A 22,500-nucleotide genomic window follows, 5' to 3' on the forward strand; every position below is an offset into this window, starting at 1 on the left:
CTAAAGCATTATCCTTTCCACCTACAGTCACCATATCATACATATGGACTACCCATGGGATGAAGATGTATTGCGATTTCATAAATTCTTATTTAACTCGCTTATCGTAGAGGGTAAACGTATGGATCCTATATCAATCTCAAAGTGAATTGTGACAGCTTTTACGTTGCATTAGCATATGTGACAACAAATTTCTTACATTAAAAATCAAAGTGATTTCGCAAATGGTAGTGATTAAAACAGGGCGCCATTGAAGCTGGGGTCTGACATACGAGGCTGACTTACGTCACCTCGAAAAATAATTTGTTTTGCTGAACACTGTATGCTTATTAAAGGAGAGCATTTTATTGACATGTTTTGTACATTGACCTATTAATTTTTGTAGTTATTGTCTGAGTACTGATTCAGTATGTTGACTTTTATGGTCTGTATTGTCTGAGTACTGATTCAGTATGTTGACTTTTATGGTCTGTATTGTATTATTGTCTGAGTACTGATTCAGTATGTTGACTTTTATGGTCTGTATTGTCTGAGTACTGATTCAGTATGTTGACTTTTATGGTCTGTATTGTCTGAGTACTGATTCAGTATGTTGACTTTTATGGTCTGTATTGTCTGAGTACTGATTCAGTATGTTGACTTTTATGGTCTGTACTATATTATTGTCTGAGTACTGATTCAGTATATTGACTTTTATAGTCTGTATTGTCTGAGTACTGATTCAGTATGTTGACTTTTATGGTCTGTATTGTATTATTGTCTGAGTACTGATTCAGTATGTTGACTTTTATGGTCTGTACTGTATTATTGTCTGAGTACTGATTCAGTATGTTGACTTTTATGGTCTGTATTGTATTATTGTCTGAGTACTGATTCAGTATGTTGACTTTTATGGTCTGTATTGTCTGAGTACTGATTCAGTATGTTGACTTTTATGGTCTGTATTGTATTATTGTCTGAGTACTGATTCAGTATGTTGACTTTTATGGTCTGTATTGTCTGAGTACTGATTCAGTATATTGACTTTTATGGTCTGTATTGTCTGAGTACTGATTCAGTATGTTGACTTTTATGGTCTGTATTGTCTGAGTACTGATTCAGTATGTTGACTTTTATGGTCTGTACTGTATTATTGTCTGAGTACTGATTCAGTATGTTGACTTTTATGGTCTGTATTGTATTATTGTCTGAGTACTGATTCAGTATGTTGACTTTTATGGTCTGTATTGTCTGAGTACTGATTCAGTATGTTGACTTTTATGGTCTGTATTGTATTATTGTCTGAGTACTGATTCAGTATGTTGACTTTTGTGGTCTGTATTGTCTGAGTACTGATTCAGTATGTTGACTTTTGTGGTCTGTATTGTCTGAGTACTGATTCAGTATGTTGACTTTTATGGTCTGTATTGTCTGAGTACTGATTCAGTATGTTGACTTTTTGCAGTTCCTGGCTGGAGAAGTTTGGAGAGGTTTATTTCCGAGCCTGGTCATCAGGATCTAACCTTACAGAGGTATGTATACAGGTTATATGCATTGATGGATTTTGCTTACAGACGCTGGAGAGGACTGTATACAAGATTTGACTTGGGTAAATTCATTGTCAGCTGATTGATTTTGCTTACAGACGCTGGAGATGGACTGTATACAAGATTTGATGAATCATGCTGTACATGCTCACAAGTCACTGGCGCCCGCACTCAGACAGGTAAGGTCAAGGTTAAACAGAATCCCCTGACCTTGACCCGCCAACAAGTCACTTCAAGATCAGTTTAAATCCAAGTAGTGTTTGCAAATCTTAGGATGGTTCAGATAGGGATATCCTCATTTTGTGCTAGATAGGAAATTATTCGCTATTAAGCTGCATAAAAATGTCAATTCATACCAGTCATTTGAGGATATTTGTTTGTAACTGTACATAGAACTTCTTATTGCTAAATGTGGTAAATTGGATATTTTTCCATCAGTTGCTAAATGTGGTAAATTGGATATTTTTCAATCAGTTGCTAAATGTGGTAAATTGGATATTTTCCCATCAGTTGCTAAATGTGGTAAATCGGATATTTTTCCATCAGTTGCTAAATGTGGTAAATTGGATATTTTCCCATCAGTTGCAAAATGTGGTAAATTAGATATTTTTCCATCAGTTGCTGAATGTGGTAAATTGGATATTTTTCCATCAGTTGCTAAATGTGGTAAATTGGATAGTTTTCCATCAGTTGCTAAATTAGATATTTTTCCATCAGTTGCTAAATGTGGTAAATTGGTTAGTTTTCCATCAGTTGCTAAATTAGATATTTTTCAATCAGTTGCTAAATGTGGTAAATTAGATATTTTTCAATCAGTTGCTAAATGTGGTAAATTAGATATTTTTCAATCAGTTGCTAAATGTGGTAAATTGGATATTTTTCCATCAGTTGCTAAATGTGGTAAATTAGATATTTTCCCATCAGTTATTAAATGTGGTTAAATAGATATTTTCCCATCAGTTATTAAATGTGGTTAAATCGGATATTTTTCCATCGGTTGGTAAATGTGTTAAATCGGATATTTTTCCATCGGTACAGGTGTTGACCTACTTCCATAAACAGAAGAAGAAGAGTGGTGTGGACGCCATGCTGTTGAATATGTACGAACCTTTCCTGTGGAGATCTCTCAAGGTACAGTGGAAAACCTGACTGCATTCTGTTGTAGTCGAAATTCCCTGAAGATCATTATCACTTTAAGATTTTCATGCTTCTTCTGGTCATTGTAATCTACAAATATATTTCTCTGTCTTTCTCGTTTCATGTGTAGGTGACTAATTTCCTGTTTTATTAACAGGTGGCTAACCCTGAGGTGCGCGCTAATGCTGCCTGGCTGCTGGTTGACGCCTTTCCTCTCCTGGATCCAGATTTCAATTCAGAAGAGAAAGACTCGCTACTGCAGAAACAGTTTGACCTCCTGTTGGTAAATGTTTTCTATTACACCAGTACCTGTACCTCCAGCGACTTAGGTCTGAAATGTTAGACCAAAGTAAAACGTTGCTTGTGAAATTCAAACTTAAAGAGTCTTTTGTAAATGGTGCCTAACTTAGAAAGATTGGGAAAGCAGATTCTATCTCAGGCATGATCAAGACACCAGACTGTCGTCTGATCAGACATTTCTCACAAAATAATTTTCGAACCTGACTTGACAGAAAACAATCATTTGAATAAATCTTTTCTATTTATGTCGACAGTAAGTAGTAAATATCTTTGCGCTGCTCTGACTGGGAACGGCTTGACAAGCATTTAGAGTGTTTGCTTGCTCTGACTGTGAACAACTTGACAAGCATTTAGAGTGTTTGCTTGCTCTGACTGTGAACAACTTGACAAGCATTTAGAGAGTTTGCTTGCTCTTACTGGGAACAGCTTGACAAGCATTTAGAGAGTGTTTGCTTGCTCTGAATGGGAACAGCTTGACAAGCATTTAGAGTTTTTGCTTGCTCTGACTAGGAACAGCTTGACAAGCATTTAGAGAGTGTTTTCTTTGACAGATGTTGCTGGAGGACCCCGTCCCGGCCATCAGAAGCCAGACTGTCCTGGGGGTGTTCAGAATTATGAGTCTGTTCTGGGAGTTGATGCCTTCTGTCACCATAAAGAACATTGTCACCAAGGTGATTCAGGACCTGGCGTTTGATTCGTCGTCTGCTGATGTCAGGGAGAGTGTCGTAAAGGTCAGAGGTCATTCATATCATCAGCTGTTTTATCTGTAGAAAACCAGTAGATACTTTTGATACCCCTCAAATATGGATGTAGCAAAAATTGATGGAAAATCAAAATGTTACTGAAACTTAACTGTTCTGAGATTTATACAATGTTGTGATGACTTGTCGCGGGCTTGATGACTTGTCGCGGGCTTGATGACTTGTCACAGGCTTGATGACTTGTCGCGGGGTTGATGATTTGTCACAGGCTTGATGACTTGTCGCGGGCTTGATGACTTGTCACAGGCTTGATGACTTGTCGCGGGGTTGATGACTTTTTGCGGGCTTGATGACTTGTCGCGGGCTAGATGACTTGTCGCGGGCTTGATGACTTGTCGCGGCCTTGATGACTTGTCGCAGGTTTCATGACTTGTCACAGGCTTCATTGGCCGTTTTACTCTCTGTTATTACAGGGACTGACCGGTCTGATGTACTGTTATTACAGGGACTGACCGGTCTGATATACTGTTATTACAGGGACTGACCGGTCTGATATTCTGTTATTACAGGGACTGACCGGTCTGATAGACAACCACCTGTGTCACCTGATGCTGAAACCAATTCTTCCTCAACTACAGAAACATATCCATGATACGTCGGAGAAAGTCCGTGTAGCCATGGTAAACTTACTGCTGAAGGTTAAAGGAGTCCGTTCTATCAAAGTAAGTTGCACTGTGTTTTATTTTGTAAAAGATTACCTCAACTGTAGGGCAAGGAAAATGGTGGATCAATAAGCTGTATCTGGTATCTGATTGAGAATTTGTTATGGACTTGTTTCTGAAAAAGACTCATCAGTAGGTCTTTAATGAATTGATTAACAATACGTTATGGGTGTAAAATGCTTTTCGGGGCCATTTTAACAACTGTACCTGTTAGCTAGTCTGCCGATAGACTCGTCCCCTGATGTATCATTGCTTGTGTATGAAAGCTGATGTTATGATTGACGTTATAAAGGGGTGGTACCATCAGATTACTATAAGCTCCTCCTCTGACACATTGTCACGTGTTTGATTGATAGTTTTGGGAGGTGGTGCCTGTGGAGCACCTTCTGGCCCGCCTGGAGACAGACTCTGCCCCCGTGGTACGCCGCCTGATGACCCTTCTCTTCCCGAGTTTCCTCCCCCTGGATAAGAGTGAACAGGAACAGATTCCCCGCTGTGTGGCCCTCATACAGACCAACCCTGGGGCCGCCCGTATGTTCTTCCGTTACACTCAGAATTTCATGGACGTTCAGCAGACAGGTACCTTTCTCAGGGTTTAAACGTAGCATTCGCCAATTGCGAGTAAAATTTTGTGTGGGCACTTAAATTTGCTGTCTCGTTTGCCCACATAGTGAGTGATTTCTGTGAACAGGACGAGTTTGTCATAATTGTATGGGGTTCAGTAATCAGTGTATCTTTAACGACCAGACACTATTCCGAGAGATATTACCAAGCTTGATTGAAAGCATTTTGGAGACTTTCTAATTTGAAAGAAAATCATGTGCGATTTTTACCCAAGTCATTCACCAAGATCACTAATGTCAAAACAACTGGAAGTTTTTGAGCTTGCTGAGGCTTAAAATAAAATTGATTTGTTTGATGTACTCCAACTGACCCGTGAAATTTTTCCGCTTCCGCACTTGGAAATTTTAATTTCTTTCTTCTTTTTTTTTTTTTTTTTTGCTCCCTGGAAAATAGACATTCTTCGAATTAGTTTTAAATATGATGCCAGTTTATTATTTGTTATACGGAATTCTTGGTTATCAAAATGTCCTTTCGGTTCTACTTTCACTTTGATAATGACCATTAGTTTATCCGGGAACTTTTCAAACACTTTTCTATATGAACGATCAAATATACTGCCTCACTGCTCCAAATTTCCACATTATCTACCAACAAGATAGAGCAAGAAGCTACCAACTCCCCCGTCGAGGCCTGATCGTATTTGTGTACAAAAGTTTGTAAGCCATGTTACATACATGAATAAAAAATTATGTGGAATAGTGCACCAAAATTATGGCGGACCACGAGTCTGAGTTTCAGTTGGTCTATATTTCTGAAAAGGCACACATACTATTTTGATATGGGATTATTTAAATGTTATGACGATTTAATAGGTGAAAGGCTCTTTTACCTTTTTAAACTGAGACACACGAATGGAACACGATCGTCACAACAAATTGAACGATGCGGGGAAGTCGGCATTAAAATTATATTGGGCAATATCAAAACTTATTGTGAATTGCTGTCATCATGCAATTCACTTGGATATTCATGGATCACATTCAAGTGTTTAAGTGATTACTATTATGAATGTCAGAATCGACCGGTGATAATAAAAAGGGGTGTTAATTTATTTATTAACAACTGTAGAGATCCTCATCCGTGACGAATACAAAACGTCCTGAGAATGTCTCCATTTCAGGAGACATTGGAAGATTTACGTGTATTATATACAATGTACAAAATGAATGTTCTAAACTCTATTCTGTCTGGCAGTGTTATGTGTTTAAAGACCCAATTTTAAGTTAACACCCCCAAATTGTAAGCTGCCTGTCAATCAAACATTTAACAATAGATCTCAGGTGGAGTGACATCTGCAGACACTGGTCTGGAGCTACCCCAGAGAGGTGTTTTGATAACAATAACAGCCAGTATCTACAGGCATTCTTTAGATCTTGAGGAAGCCAGGTATACCTGATTTTGATAGCATTGACCTGTCCACAACTGCTATTTTCTTAATTGTAATTCAGTTGTTTTTAAAAAGACCCCTGAACTATGCAATTTCTATATAATTGTATTTTTTCCCCTCTATATACGTGTATTATCAGAAATCAAACAATAATTTCTAAGACTTGTAACTTATTGAAATAATTTATGTCATCAGTTTATGATACCTCTATATTTATAACAGAAAGTATTCATTGAGTCAATGACTGAGAGAAAAAGAGGGGGTGATTGTAGAATGTGTGTCAGCTACCCTTACATGTAGGAATACAACCATTATTCAAACACTATGGCCACAGAAACTCTGCAGAGGTCCATGAGACAGGTCCTGTGTATATCAAAACTATATAAAAGCATGGACAGGTAGATTTCTACCATGTTCTGTCTCTGTGTATTTCTTTGAGTGCCATGGGATATAGCAATTTACACCTTGGTGTAGACCCTGGCCACTCCAGGTAAATAACATCTGTTTAGATTAGGCTCTGCCTACATTTTTTATGACCATATGGTCATGAGATGGGTCTTTAATGAAAACATCAGAAAATCTGTAAATCTGATTGTCATGACTTTAAAAAAAATAATGATAATACCGACCTACCTACCTGACTCGAAAAATGTAGGTCGGAGTATATCAAACAAACAAAAAATTAAATGATGTCCGGAGGGAAAAAAGCACAGTTTTTGTCTTGATGATGATTATGACATAGGGACGTGAAAACATGGAAAGCTACTGTTAGTGCATAGAAAGCAGTGTTGTAAGCTGTCAGATCAAATTGAAAAAAGATGTTAGAGTTGGAATACAAACAATTTCATAACGAGTGTTATTGTGGTAGAGTGTATTTACATATATTATTTAAAATAAAAAAGTATGGAACCCTATTTTCAACCTCTCTAAATATTACTATGCATTCAAACGGTATAATGATACAAACACACACACAAAATTTATGATCTATTCACATGTCTCGTGGATTTTATACACTATATTTCACCAGATGTCCATGGGCTAGCATGTTTTGTCGTGGGCTCCCAGAAATAATATTTCAGGAGCCCACATGGCTCCTGGAAATTTTTAGTTAAGATTCAACCCTCATTCTAGAAGTACACCCCTGATGTTTGTGTAAACAACTTATGAATTTTGTTAAGTTTAATATTATAATTTCATTCTAGCATAATACGCTAATTCTGTACTCCTTCATGCATAATTCCTAATCCAAAAAAACCTTTAGATTATAGCACACCTACCATTTCTTTGAGGGGGGCTTTATATTTTGCAGCATTTTTTGGTTTGTTTTTTTTCTGTTTAGAAGAAGAAAGTATGGAAATTCAAGGACGATTTTCCCTGTCATTGTGCTTTTTGATTCTTTTTCAACAGGACATTTTGCTTAAAAGTTGTTTTACAGATTTTTTTATTCAAAATGTCCATATGACTTATATCTCTTTTATGAAATTAAAAACAAAGCCCCATTAAATAATGATACTATGTGCTTGTTGTGAAGAACACCATCTTGTAATAATGTATTTTTCCTTACTTAGTTATTTATGATGGTCGACTTTAGTTATTTATAATGGTCGACTTTAGTTATTTATAATGGTCGACTTTAGTTATTTATAATGGTTGACTTTAGTTATTTATGATGGTTGACTTTAGTTATTTATAATGGTTGACTTTAGTTATTTATGATGGTTGACTTTGTTTTGACAGCATCATACATGATTTGTCTGTGTCGGAAGATTCTGGAGTGTATTCGAGATGGGAGAGGGAGGACTGAGGGTGAAGACAACTCACTCAACGGCACGGAGAGCAGCGAAGAGGTGAGGCTGGGGGTGTATCACTCAACTTAGTGACCAAGGTATTCTGATACTGTTACTAGAACATGGCCAAATTCAGTTGTGACTAAATTTACTTCGACCTTGACATCTGACCTTGGCATTTCTTTGAGTTTCATACATGTAGTTCTGACCTTAAAGTTTAGCAAGTAGGAAATCACTCTTTTGTTCAATAGTTACGTCCAAGGTTAAAGTGTAGACAGATAGAAACAGGCCACAGGGGTTATGATGGTTTTGTGTAGACAGATAGAAACAGGCCACAGGGGTTATGATGGTTTTGTGTAGACAAATAGAAACAGGCCACAGGGGTTATGATGGTTTTGACCCGAAACTCCTCGTACCCATGAATAAAGAAAGGGGTTGGACTCTGACCTAGATTTTCAAAAAAATCTACCCTTAGTCTGTCCCACTCGCATCAAACCCTAAAAAATAAAAATAGAAATGTTTAAACCCTAAAAAATAAAAATAGAAATGTTTAAACCCTAAAAAATGAAAATAGAAATGCTTTAAAATAGGTAATGTACATGTTGTTGTGCACAAAGTAATGTCTTAATTTCATGTATGCTGAAGTCGCAAGGTCCATAAGAAAGACCAAAGGTGATTGGATGCTTGTCATTTTATGCAATTTGATGAAAATCAGATCCTTTGATCATTTGGAGTATTGATGAGAACTATCAGCCAATCAGATAATGACGTACCAGTTGATTCGTAAACAAGTCACCGTAATCTCTCTCCCAAGAAGTTCATTCCACACTATGGAACTGTATGCGCATAAGGACTTTCAAAACTTTCTCAATAATGCCTGATTTATTCAATTCACGATTTGAATAGTTGTCTTTTAGATCTAAGGATTCTGTAATCTTTTGTACCAACCTAAAACATTTCTGACACACACCTGCATCGATGCTTTCAGTGATGTTGAGGTTTAGAGCGCTGTTAATCAACTGTTTTCTTTCATCTGTCAATTTGAATTTTCTATCTAAGATTTATTGTTTCCTCTCCATCGGGATTTTAACAGGCTGAATAAAATAAAAACCGCAGTGAATGCAGATATTGTGTACATGGCATGTTTTGACAGGTGTTCAGCCTCCGATCATGGGCACAGTCATCTTTATTGTATGTAAATTGACATGAGCACCACTGGCAGAAATCTGACAGTGTGTATTTGATTGGATTAACGAAAGGTCATGCGGACATGACCCTCTATTTCCTTGTGTAGTTTATCTGTATGAGCGGATCAAAGGATCTGATTTTAATCAGTATGGTTACGTATGTTTCTGATGTTTTCAATGCAAAAAGTGTCTATAAACTAGGGTTATTTAAGGAATTATTTTAAACTTGAAGACAAAAACATGTACCTCGTGTCGTGGTAAATACATTTGTACGAAACAGAAACATTTATTTAAAGAGCTTTGTATATATTTTTTAGGAGGAAGACTTATCAGTTCATAACACGCCCGTGATGAAGGGTTTCATTGAGATAATCGTCATCATGTGGTACAACATTTCTTCACGCCTGCAGGAAGTAAGTTTTTATGAGACTTTAGATGTAATCTGGTCATTCTCGTTTTATTATTCTTTGTTGTGTAATCTAAATTACAGCGGTACAAGAGTATCGTAAAGTCATCTAAATTACAGCAGTACAAGAGTATCGTAAAGTCATCTAAATTACAGTGGTAAAGGGGTATCGTAAAGTCATCTAAATTACAGCGGTAAAGGGGTATCGTAAAGTCATCTAAATTACAGCGGTACAAGAGTATCGTAAAGTCATCTAAATACAGCAGTACAAGAGTATCGTAAAGTCATCTAAATACAGTGGTACAAGAGTATCGTAATCTAAATTACAGCAGTACAGAGTATCGTAAAGTCATCTAAATATAGCAGTACATTGATTGATTGATTGATGTTTTCCGCCACACTCAACAATTTTTCATAATTTATCTGGTGGCACCCAGTTTTTATTGGTGGAAGAGAGAACCCAGATACAATGTACCTGGGAAGAGACCACCGACCTTCCGAAAGTAAACTGGAAAACTTTCTCACTTACCGGCATGAGCGAGATTCGAACCCGCGCCGACAGAAGTGAGAGGCAGTGTGATTTTGAGTGCGATGCTCTAACCACTCGGCCACTCAGCGGTACAAGAGTACAGTGAAACTTCTCCAAACCGACCCCTTAGAAAACTGGTTCTCCCTGAATATCGGCCGATTTTCAAAGTCCTGGCACAAGTGGCCTCCCTAATTTCTATTGTTTACCTGTGCTATCATGGGTATTAAGTGACACTTGGCTAATCCAAGGGACCCTTCCAAATTCTGTACAAAGTGTGAAAAACAGTTACAGGAACATATTGAATGAATAAGTATCAAACACCATATTGTTGCTCCATACTATCGCATGGATATAAGCAGTAGTTGATAAAGAACAAACCCATGACTGTTAATTATAATTATTAAATTATAAATTAATTTTCTTGGTTTCCATAGACTTAAAATTCCTAAGAAATATTTTAATTACAATTTCATATTTACTACTGTACTGTTTAAAAACGTCAAAACAAATTTGTTAATGATATAAGCGATGAATGTAAACAGTGTTTATAGGTAAGAGGAATTCCAATAATAGGCTTCTGTGTTTTCTTTAAGTATCCTGTTATAGATATTCATTTTAAAATTAGAAGATTTCAGCGAGAATTTATAATTGCCTGCAGGTAGAAACGGACTAATTTGATCTCTAGGCCTTTTTTTTTTTTTATTGAGTTTGTTTATGGATCCGCCGCACTGATTTTTTGGGATGTTGGAAAAAAAATAAAATGGTTTTTCACTCGTTTTTATATTTCCGACGCTGTAATTTTTCCTTTTCACAAGAAAAAAAGAAAGAAAAGAAAATAGATTCCACTGGACTGGATATTTGGACAGACGCCTCCTTCGAAATCTCGGGACAGTCCATGTGTGAAATATCAGTCAACTTCAGCCGGTGCTAACAATTATTCTGCACCTTAGTAACAATGCTTTTTGTTGATAATAAAACATTGACCTCAAATCAAGTTAATTTTTATTACTTAACATTTTGTCATTTGAACTTTTTTTTTTTTTTTTTAACCTCCTCCGAACGGATTTGAAAATTTTGAAATCCGTAAACCAATTTAAAAAAAAAAATTGGCCCTACCGATAATTTATCATAGATCATCTGAACAAAGTGAACAGTACCTTCTTTGACAATATTGAGATAAAATGTCTCTAAATGCCAAATTCTCGGTAAACCGGCCGTTTTTATCGGTCCAAGAGCCGGCCGGTTTAGAGAAGTTTCACTGTATCGTAAAGTCATCTAATGCAGCAGTAAAGGAGTATCGTAAAGTGATTTGTGGTTTCAGAAGAAAATTAAATTGATGTCTTGATATGCATGTATCCTGCTTAATAAACTACATTTAAAAGAAAATATTTGATACATGCTTACAGTAAAACATGGTTACAGTAAACACACTTATAATGAATTGATGCTTACAGTGAAGTGATTTTCATTCACCGTTGTTTTAAAACATGTAAACTTGTTGGATGTAACGAATTACAATTATAATGAATCAAAGTATATATAAGCCTGCTTCACTGTAGTTTTGTTTAATACCGGAGGTTGCACTTTGTAAAAGACTAACCCATACCCCCACACACCACACCCTACCCCATGTACAAGAAACAGCATGTCATCTGTCTCAGAACACAGTTTTTCCTTAGGAAATATTCTGGTCAGTTGCACAAAGTCTCATTGAATAATTGTAGACAAGGGATGTTAATGGCTATATACCGCCGAGATTTTTTAATTTTTTTCAACTTTCATACTATGCTTAATTATTCTTTTTATTTACACAACTAGGATGTTCTTCTAATCCCACTTACATGAAAATGACGTTATTAGTTACACAGTTAGTTAGTGACCTGATACGGAAAAATACATGGTGTGAAAAGAAAACCCGTATCGGGCGAGGTGAAGCCAAGCCCGATACGGGTTTTCTTTTCACACCATGTATTTTTCCATATCAGGTCACTAACTAACTGTGTAACGAATTTATCACGTCGAAGACCTCTAACTGTATATGTGGGGGTCTATATCATACAACTTAGTCAAATGTCTTTCCTTTTGACACGGCTGCAAGTCGAACCCGACGATAAATAAAATTACTCGCCCAATACGGATTTTACTCGCATGATACGGTTTTTTTCACGGCGTCATGTGACCAAGATCTGACCAATTAGATTTCAACAATTTTGTCTGAGGCGTGATAAAATATTTTATTATGACGTCATGAATATACGCTAAAGATGAGCTGTTTAGCGGAATCTGTTGATTTGAAATAAATTATGAATAAACTTTAACAAAAACAAATACTTTTGCATACAACCAGATTTATATTTTGCATGTTTGATTATCCATTAATATTCTTCTTTCATTATCAATATGGTGTCGGTTGTTGGCTGCAAAAAATAGGAATTTTAAAGAAGAATGAATGCGGAAATCGGCCGTTTTCGTTACGCAAAGTCAATATTTTGCATGTTATAGAACTGAAGCAAACTGTTCCATCATTTAACCTCATAAACTTTTACTTACTTTGCGATTTAAGAAATACATGTATGTCCAGTCAAACAATTAATGCTTTACCTAGTTTGTCATAAAAATCTGCACCTAATAAATGCAGATGATGTCTGCCTCTCGAGTCACGGAGGCGGATCAAAAACCAACCACATGATGAATGGAAATTATTCTACTTTCGTTTTTAAAGGTCACGGGAATATGTTTGGACGTCCTGTCTTTTCAAAGAAAGATTATTTAAGAATAAATTGAATTTTAAAAAAAATAAAATCAAAGACATGCATAGACCTTTAGTAACTCGAATTTATTTTCTTTTTACAAAAATCGGACCAAAATTCGTTCATTTTCGGCAAACATGGGCACTGATACGTTATATCTCAAGAGCTAGATAGTTGGGATGTCTATTACTTTTTTCGCTAAATTTTAAACTATCTGTAATACAAATATAATGCATAAAACTTATTGCTAATAATATTAACGTGTTTTGTGCGGGTTTTTTTTTTCTTACATCAATTTTAACGTACATGCATGTATGTATATATTATGCATGTTGAAATTAAATATTACTACATTAGTAATTAGATATTGATTCCAAAGGTTCTTAAAACGGTTTAAATTAAAAATAAAACTAGTTCTAATTGTAACGGGGACCGTTACATATGTTCCCCAAACCTCCCCCAATTAAAAAGCGATGTCCTTGTGAATCTATAGCAAAAAATCATTTTATTTTAGCCTTTAATTACATGTAGTACGTTCAGTATGGTCATTTCAGTACCAAAAAAATGAAAGAAAGCGTTGCACGCGCATACACGCGCACGCGTGTATGATTCCGAATTTTGGTTGATGTCGTTCAACAGGCATGTGTATCATATACCCACAGTGTGAATTTCATAACGTTTCCACCAAATATAAGGAAGTTATAGCGATTTTAAAATCGTCCAATCAGAATTCAGCACACGTGCATGCACGTGCTGAGCAGTAATTCTAACCACAGCAATTTGTAAGGAGTACCAAGACACATCTAAACCATTAATATCTATAGAATTTGATGAAAAACAAAAACGTTATTGTCCTTTAAAAACTGAACATTTGAAAAACATTGCACGCGCATGCGCGTGTGCGTTGGCATTTTTTGTTACACCAACATATAGATACACATATTGTCTACATATGCTGTGAATATCATCTCATTCGCTTCATAAATAAGATAGTTACAAACGTTTTAGTACTATCCAATCAAAATGAAGCGCACGTGCCTGCGCGTGCAAATTGGTAATTTTGACCATGAAAATCAGTTAAGGGTCTCAATATCTACCTATGATATGAATATCAAGCCATTTCAATGAACAACAAAAAAGTTAGACTGATTCCAAAGTTAGTGTACAAATTTTGTAATGCACGCGCATGCGTGCGTGTGAAGACAAAATAACTATCATTTTTCATATCTACAAATGATATACTATCATCCTATTTAGGTTTCATATCGATCCCTTTAATATTCTGATTTTCCATTTTTTGTACCAAAATTGCAGTGCGCGTGCATGCACGTGCAGACAAAATGACTATCACTATGCACATCTACAAACGCTATACTATTATCCTGGAAAGTTTCATATCGATCCCTTTTGTAGTTTTTGAGAACACTACCGGACAAAAATGTACCGGAGAAAAAGAATAATAAAAATAATAATAACTAGTTCTAATTGTAACGGGGACCGTTACAGATGTTCCCCAAACCTCCTCCAATTAAAAAGTGATGTCCTTGTGAATCTATAGGAAAAAATCATTTTATTTTAGCCTTTAATTACATGTAGTACGTTCAATATGGTCATTTCAGTACCAAGAAATGAAAGAAAGCGTTGCACGTGCATACACGCGCACGCGTGTATGATTCTGAATTTTTGTTGATGTCGTTCAACAGGCATTTGTATCATATACCCACAGTGTGAATTTCATAACGTTTCCACCAAATATAAGGAAGTTATAGCGATTTTAAAATCGTCCAATCAGAAATTAGCACACGTGCATGCACGTGATGAGCAGTAATTCTAACCACAGCAATTTGTAAGGAGTACCAAGATACATCTAAACCCCTAATATGAATAGAATTTGATGAAAAACAAAAACGTTATTGTCCTTTAAAAATTGAACATTTAAAAAACGTTGCACGCGCATGCGCGTGTGCGTTGGCATTTTTTGTTACACCAACATATAGATACACATATTGTCTACATATGCTGTGAATATCATCTCATTCGCTTCATAAATAAGATAGTTACAAACGTTTTAGCATTATCCAATCAAAATGAAGCGCACGTGCCTGCGCGTGCAAATTGGTAATTTTGACCATGTAAATCAGTTAAGGGTCTCAATATCTACCTATGATATGAATTTCAAGCCATTTCAATGAACAACAAAAAAGTTAGACTGATTCCAAAGTTAGCGTACAAATTTTGTAATGCGCGTGCACGCGCATGCGTGCGCGTGCTGGCAAAACAACTATTATTTTTCATATGTACAAATGATATACTATCATCCTATTTAGGTTTTATATCGCTTCCTTCAATATTCTGATTTTCCATTTTTTGTACCAAAATTGCAATGCACGTGCGCGCGCGTGCATGCACGTGCAAACAAAATGACTATCACTATGCACATCTACAAACGCTATACTATCATCCTGGAAAGTTTCATATCGATCCCTTTTGTAGTTTCTGAGAACACTACCGGACAAAAAAGTACCGGAGAAAAAGAATAATAACTAGACACTCATTACTAGTAATGAGTAGGTCTTCCGTTAGACCACTTCCGGTAGAGAGCTTTCTATTCCTACGAAAACCATTTAAATGTATCAGAAAATGTGCCTTAACAATGAATGAGAAATGTATTATCGAATTTTTTACTCCTTTCTCGTAACTTCCGGTGACGACTGGAAGTACTATTCAGATGCGTTTTCCTATAAATGACAGCGACTCTTTACTGTCTATATTCCCTGAAAATTTCACGTCTCTATCTGAAAGAGTTCTCAACAAAAAGAAGTAGACTAAAGAAAGAAAAAGTAGTAGGTTACTACCGACCGGAAGTCAATTTTGAGAAATAAAATTATCAAAACTCTAGAAGTTGATACTTTTTATTAAGACATGTGAAAATCATATGAAAGACTTCAAATATAAGCGAGATTTATGGGGACAAAGAGACAATAAGAAAAAAGGTATTTTATCAAGAAACCGGAAGTAGTCGTTTTGACTACCGACAGACTCAATATTCTTTTGACACTTTGAAAGAGAGTTAATAAACTAGTATAAGTTTCAATTTAAAGGAAAAAGTTTGAAATTTGCGATTCTTTCCTTCACTTCCGGTGACGACAGGATATGACGGTCGACATGTTCAACCCCCTGCTGCACGCTTACAAATGGAGATTGATCATCCCTGAATATTTGATGAACCTATATTTTACCTTTTCCAAGAAAAATGCTGGGCAAAATTCCTTTTGAGAAACAGAAAATCGGACATATTTTCTGACCGGAAGTGAATGTTGTAAAAACAAAAATAATTATAGGAAGGTCATTTCATAAGACATTATTCCTGAAAATTTCAGCCATCTCTGAGAAATCACTCGAAGAAATCTTAAAATCGACATTTTTTCAAATACTTCCGGTATAGACCGGAAGTGACGGACAAAAACATTGAATGTATGTGTACAATGGAATAATGTTAGTTGATCAACTCGACAAGTTTCAAGCGTCTATCTATATTCATTATTGAGAAACTGAAAAAACAAGGTTTGAATATGTCCACCCCATATCTCACGACCGGAAGTGAATTTTGCAAAAATATTTAAATTTACTTTAGACATTTATAGTGTCTATAACATATGTAAAATTCAAATCATTAATTTGTTTTATGACCGAGATTTATGGCACTGAAAAATGAGAGAATGAATAATCTTTCTTTGATATAACCAGAAGTTGGAGATTCAACTTCCGGTGGGGTCAACATTTTTTTGAGAATTAGAACCAGACCAAGTAAGCAGATATAGGTTTCAGTTTGAAAGAAAAAAGTTTGAAATATATGATTCATTTAATCACTTCCGGTGATGACCGGAAGTGACGGACGACATTTTTAATCTCCTACTGCACGCCTACAAAGTGAGATCTATTAACTCTGAAAATCTTGTGACTCTATCTTTTACCGTTTCTGAGAAAAACGCTTGACTACGAAAACAGCTAATATGGCGTATTTGCCGACCGGAAGTGAATTTTACAAAAATATTTGAAGTTACTCTAGACATTTATAGTGACTATAACATATGTAAAACTCAACTCATTAACTAGTTTCATGACCGAGATTTATGGCACTGAAAAATGAGAGAATGATTGGTCTTTCTTTGATATAACCGGAAGTTGGAGATTCAACTTCCGGTGGGGTCAACAATTTTTGAGAATTAGAACGAGATATAGTAAACCGAAATAGGTTTCAATTTGAAAGACAAAAGTTTGAAATTGATGATTCATTTAATCACTTCCGGTGACGACCAGAAGTGACGGCGACAAAAAATATTACGTGCATGCACCATAGAGAATATAGATATATCATCCCTGAAAGTTTCATTCGATTATCTTTAGTGGTTTTCAAGTTTACCCCCGGACAAGGTTTCTTTCAAAAACCGGAAAATCGGACGTATCTGACGAACGGAAGTGAATTTTGAAAAAATGAAAAAAATGCCTCGAGGTACCATCGTTCTCTATAATCTGTGAAAGTTTCAGGAAAATCCATCCAACGGTCTCGGAGACGAAAGGGGAAAAAAAAAAAAAATAATAAACAGTAGAATCACTAGAAGGTCTTCCGTTGGTTACGGAAGACCTTAATAATAATAATAATAATAATAACTAGAAACTCATTACTAGTAATGAGTAGGTCTTCCGTTTGTTCACTTCCGGTAAAGAGTTTTCTGATCCTACAAAAACCATTCAAATATATCAGAGAATGTACTTTAACAATAAATGAGAAGTGTATTATCGAATTTTTTACTCATTTCTTGTAACTTCCGGTGACGACCGGAAGTACTATTCAGATGTGTTTTCCTATAAATGACAGCGACTCTTTACTGTCTATATTCCCTGAAAATTTCACGTCTCTATCTGAAAGAGTTCTCAACAAAAAGAAGTAGACTAAAGAAAGAGAAAGTAGTAAGTTACTGCCGACCGGAAGTCAATTTTGAAAAACAAAATCATCAAAACTCTAGAAGTTGATACTTTTTATTAAGACATGTGAAAATCATATGAAAGACTTCAAATATAAGCGAGATTTATGGGGACAAAGAGACAAAAAGAGAAAAGGTATTTTATGAAGAAACCGGAAGTAGTTGTTTTGACTACCGACAGACTCGATATTCTTTTGACACTTTGAAAGAGAGTTAATAAACTAGTATAGGTTTCAATTTGAAAGAAAAAGTTTGAAATTTGCGATTCCTTCAATCACTTCCGGTGACGACAGGAAGTGACGGTTCAACCCCCTACTGCACGCTTATAAACGGAGATTGATTATCCCTGAATATTTGATGAACCTATATTTTACCTTTTCCAAGAAAAATACTGGACAAAATTCCTTTTGAGAGACAGAATATCGGCCATATTTTTCGACCGGAAGTGAATTTTGTAAAAACAAAAATAATTATAGGAAGGTCATTTCATAAGACATTATTCCTGAAAATTTCAAGAAAATATATCCAGCCATCTCTGAGAAATCACTCGAAGAAATCGGAAAATCAACATTTTTTAAAACATTTCCGGTATAGACCGGAAGTGACGGACGAAAAAATTGAATGTATGTGTACAATGGACTAATGTTAGTTAATCAACTCGACAAGTTTCAAGCGTCTATCTATATTCATTATTGAGAAACTGAAAAAACAAGGCTTCAATATATCCACCCCATATCTCACGACCGGAAGTGAATTTTACAAAAATATTTAAGAATACTCTAGACATGTATAGTGTCTATAACATATGTAAAATTCAAATCATTAACTTGTTTTATGACCGAGATTTATGGCACTGAAAAATGAGAGAATGAATTGTCTTTCTTTGATATAACCGGAAGTTGGAGATTCAACTTCCGGTGGGGGTCAACATTTTTTGAGAATTGGAACGAGACATAGTCAACCGATATAGGTTTCAATTTGAAAGAAAAAAGTTTGAAATTGATGATTAATTTAATCACTTCCGGTGACGACCGGAAGTGACGGCCGACATTCTTAACCCCCTACTGCACGCCTACAAAGTAAGATCTATTAACTCTGAAAATTTGATGACTGTATCTTTAACCGTTTCTGAGAAAAACGCTGTACAACGAAAACAGCTAATAAGCCGTATTTGCCGACCGGAAGTGAATTTTACAAAAATATTTGACGTTACTCTAGACATTTATAGTGACTATAATATATGTAAAACTCAACTCATTAACTGGTTTCATGACCAAGATTTATGGCACTGAAAAATGAGAGAATTAATAGTCTTTCTTTGATATAACCGGAAGTTGGAGATTCAACTTCCGGTGGGATCAACATTTTTTGAGAATTAGAACTAGACCTAGTAAAACGATATAGGTTTCAATTTGAAAGAAAAAAGTTTGAAATTGATGATTTATTTAATCACTTCCGGTGACGACCGGAAGTGACGGCGACAAAAAATATTACGTGCATGCACCATAGAGAAGATAGATCTGTCATCCCTGAAAGTTTCATTCGATTATCTTTTGTGGTTTTCAAGTTTACCCCCGGACAAAGTTTCTTTCAAAAACCGGAAAATCGGACGTATCTGACGAATGGAAGTGAATTTTGAAAAAATGAAAAAAATGCCTCGAGGTACCATCGTTGTCTATAACCTGTGAAAGTTTCAGGAAAATCCATCAAACGGTTTAGGAGACGAAAGGGAAAAAATAATAATAATAATAATAACTAGATGCGATCTCGTTGCGAGCAACGAGTGGGTCTTCCGTCCAATTTTAGATGTGATGAGATAAGAATTTGACTGAGATTTTCATTCATAAATAATGATACAAATATATTGTCTAAACGTACAATTTAGCTTCAGTAATGTTTTATAAATATTAATCATTTAAGTGTTATAAATTAAAGACTCTCTGCCCCTCTCGGCCACTAATTAAAGAGGTCAGCCTTTTTTCGAGAAAAAAGTTAATAATGTTATTTACTGCGATACAAATTCGACTGATCAGGCGAGTCATGTCGCACGGAGGCCTATTTTTTTTTTATATATATATCATTCTAGATATATCTCACAAAACTGAACAAATTTTGCTCTACATGTCCTATCAAAATTTTCTTGAGAAAAAAGTTATTGATTGCGACATTTATCAGATTGTTAAGGCGAGTCATAAGGCCAGTGGGCCTTTTTCTTGATGTCTCATTAAAAGTTTCTTGACTAAAATGTTATAGATTGCAACAATAACCCAACTGTTCAGGTGAGCCATGAGACCCGCAGGCCTATTTCTTAACATCGTTAGTTAACGCTTGCGAAACTGAACAACTTTTGTTCTACATGTCTTGTCAAAAGTTTCTCCAGAAAAAAGTTATTGATTGTGACACTAATCAAACTCTTCAGGCGAGCCTTGAGGCCCGTTGGCCTTTTTCATGATGTTGTTCGAAAGATCTTGCAAAACTGAACAACTTTTGTTCAAGATGTCTTATTAAAAGTTTCTTGACAAAAATGTTATAGATTGCAACAATAACCCAACTGTACAGGTGAGCCATGAGACCTTCAGGCCTATTTATTAACATCATTAGTTAACCCTTGCGAAACTGAACAACTTTTGTTCTACATGTCTTGTCAAAAGTTTCTCGAGAAAAAAGTTATTAATGTTATTAATTGTGATACAAATTCGACTGTTCAGGCGAGCCATGACGCCCTGAGGCCTAGTTTTTGATATCATTAGATAGATCTTGCAAACCTGAACAACTTTTATTCTACATGTCTTATCAAAAGTTTCGTGAGAAAAAAGTTAATCATTGTAACAGAAATTCAATGGTTCAGGCGAGCCATGAGGCCTATGGGCACATTTCTTGATATGACACGAAAGATCTCAATAAACTGTACAACTTTTGTTATATATGTCTAAGCAAAATATTTACGAGTAAATAGTTATGATTTAAAACGTGGAGAAAAATGAGACACTTTTTTAAACCCCATTTTCGACCCCTACCGAGCTTCCATACTAGGCACTTCCGGAAATTTTGAAAACCCAGGTGCACAACTACAACATGTCGTCTAACATTACTGAAAATTTCAGCACTCTAGCTTTTATCGTTTTTGAGTTTTTGTCTGGACAAAATGGTCATCTGAAAATCGATAAAAGGGGGATAACTTCCAACCGGAAGTGATTTTTCAAAAATTGAAACGGCGGTACAAACTTCAAATGGCAACGCATCAATCCTGAAAATTTGAAGCAAATTGATCCAGCCATCTCCGAGAAATCTTCTGCACAAAAATCAGTAAGGAGAAAAAAAAAGAATTATAATAATAATAATAAGAAAAGTGAAAAATCAACAATAGAATAATAGAAGGGTCTTCTGCTGAAGACGGAAGACCCTAATAATAAGAAAAGTGAAAAATCAACAATAGAATAATAGAAGGGTCTTCCGCTGAAGACGGAAGACCCTAATAATAAGAAAAGTGAAAAATCAACAATAGAATAATAGAAGGGTCTTCCGCTGAAGACGGAAGACCCTAACTAGACACGATCTCGTTGCGAGCAACGAGTAGGTCTTCCGTCCGATTTGTTGATGCACTCGGAGTTAAAAAAAAAAAAGAAAGACAAATGAGTCCCAATTTAGTTTCCAACTTTAAGACACTTTAGATATAATCAATTTTTCATATCATAAGCTTCTGAAGGAAAGTTGCGGTGAAATTCGTTTGAAATTCGACTCTCCAGGCGAGCCATAAGGCCCGCGGGCCTATTTCTTGATGTCATTTGTTAGCCCTCTATAGACTCAACAACTTTAGTTCTATATGTCTTTACAAAATATTTACCTGTAAAAAGTTATTGAGATCGACCGATATCGACAAAAAATCGACTCTACAGGCCAGCCATTAGGACCATAGGCCTATTTCTTGATATCAATCGATAGATCTCGATAAACTGAACAACTTTTGTTCAATATGTCCTTACAAAATATTTACCAGTTACAAGTTTTTGAAATCGACTGATATCGACAAAAATCGACTCTACAGGCGAGCCATGAGGCCCACAGACCCATTTTTTGATATTGATCGATAGGTTATGACACATTGAACAACTTTTGTTCAATAATGCTTTTCAAAAAATATGTCGTTTTAAAGATATGAGGCGTCAAATATTTACGATTTTGGCCCTTAAAATCTCTAATTACGTAACATATGACCTACTTTTTGATTTGATAAGATCAAGCTCGTTGAGATGAACATTTCCGCTTCTACAACTTATTATAAAATATTAATAGTTTCTGAGATATTCTCAAAAACATTTGGACCCTTCTGAACCCCTAATTTAAAGGGCCAGCCCGTTTTGCTTGATATCGTAAGAAAGGCCTTGTCATTTTAAACATTTTTTGCTCAACAAGTATTTAGAAATTCTTTACCGTTCTCGAGTTATCTCTACAAGAA

General features: G+C 35.6%; 1 protein-coding gene across 4 annotated transcripts in view; it reads left to right on the plus strand.

Annotated features, from left to right (window-relative positions):
• Nucleotides 1–22,500, plus strand: part of LOC125673043 (condensin-2 complex subunit G2-like) — a 93,044-nt gene that overhangs the window by 25,784 nt on the left and 44,760 nt on the right. For all 4 annotated transcript variants that reach the window (XR_007369239.2, XM_048909298.2, XM_048909300.2 and 1 more), the window contains 9 exons: nt 1,445–1,511; nt 1,625–1,705; nt 2,565–2,657; nt 2,821–2,946; nt 3,515–3,694; nt 4,234–4,386; nt 4,743–4,965; nt 8,138–8,247; nt 9,692–9,787. Coding sequence is in view for 3 of the 4 variants with exons in the window: in XM_048909298.2 (XP_048765255.2) it covers nt 1,445–1,511; nt 1,625–1,705; nt 2,565–2,657; nt 2,821–2,946; nt 3,515–3,694; nt 4,234–4,386; nt 4,743–4,965; nt 8,138–8,247; nt 9,692–9,787 (1,129 nt within the window). In the remaining variant the exon portion in view is untranslated. The remainder of the gene's footprint in view (nt 1–1,444; nt 1,512–1,624; nt 1,706–2,564; nt 2,658–2,820; nt 2,947–3,514; nt 3,695–4,233; nt 4,387–4,742; nt 4,966–8,137; nt 8,248–9,691; nt 9,788–22,500) is intronic.

This window comes from Ostrea edulis, chromosome 3 (genome assembly GCF_947568905.1).
Source record: "Ostrea edulis chromosome 3, xbOstEdul1.1, whole genome shotgun sequence".
Classification (NCBI taxonomy): domain Eukaryota; kingdom Metazoa; phylum Mollusca; class Bivalvia; order Ostreida; family Ostreidae; genus Ostrea; species Ostrea edulis.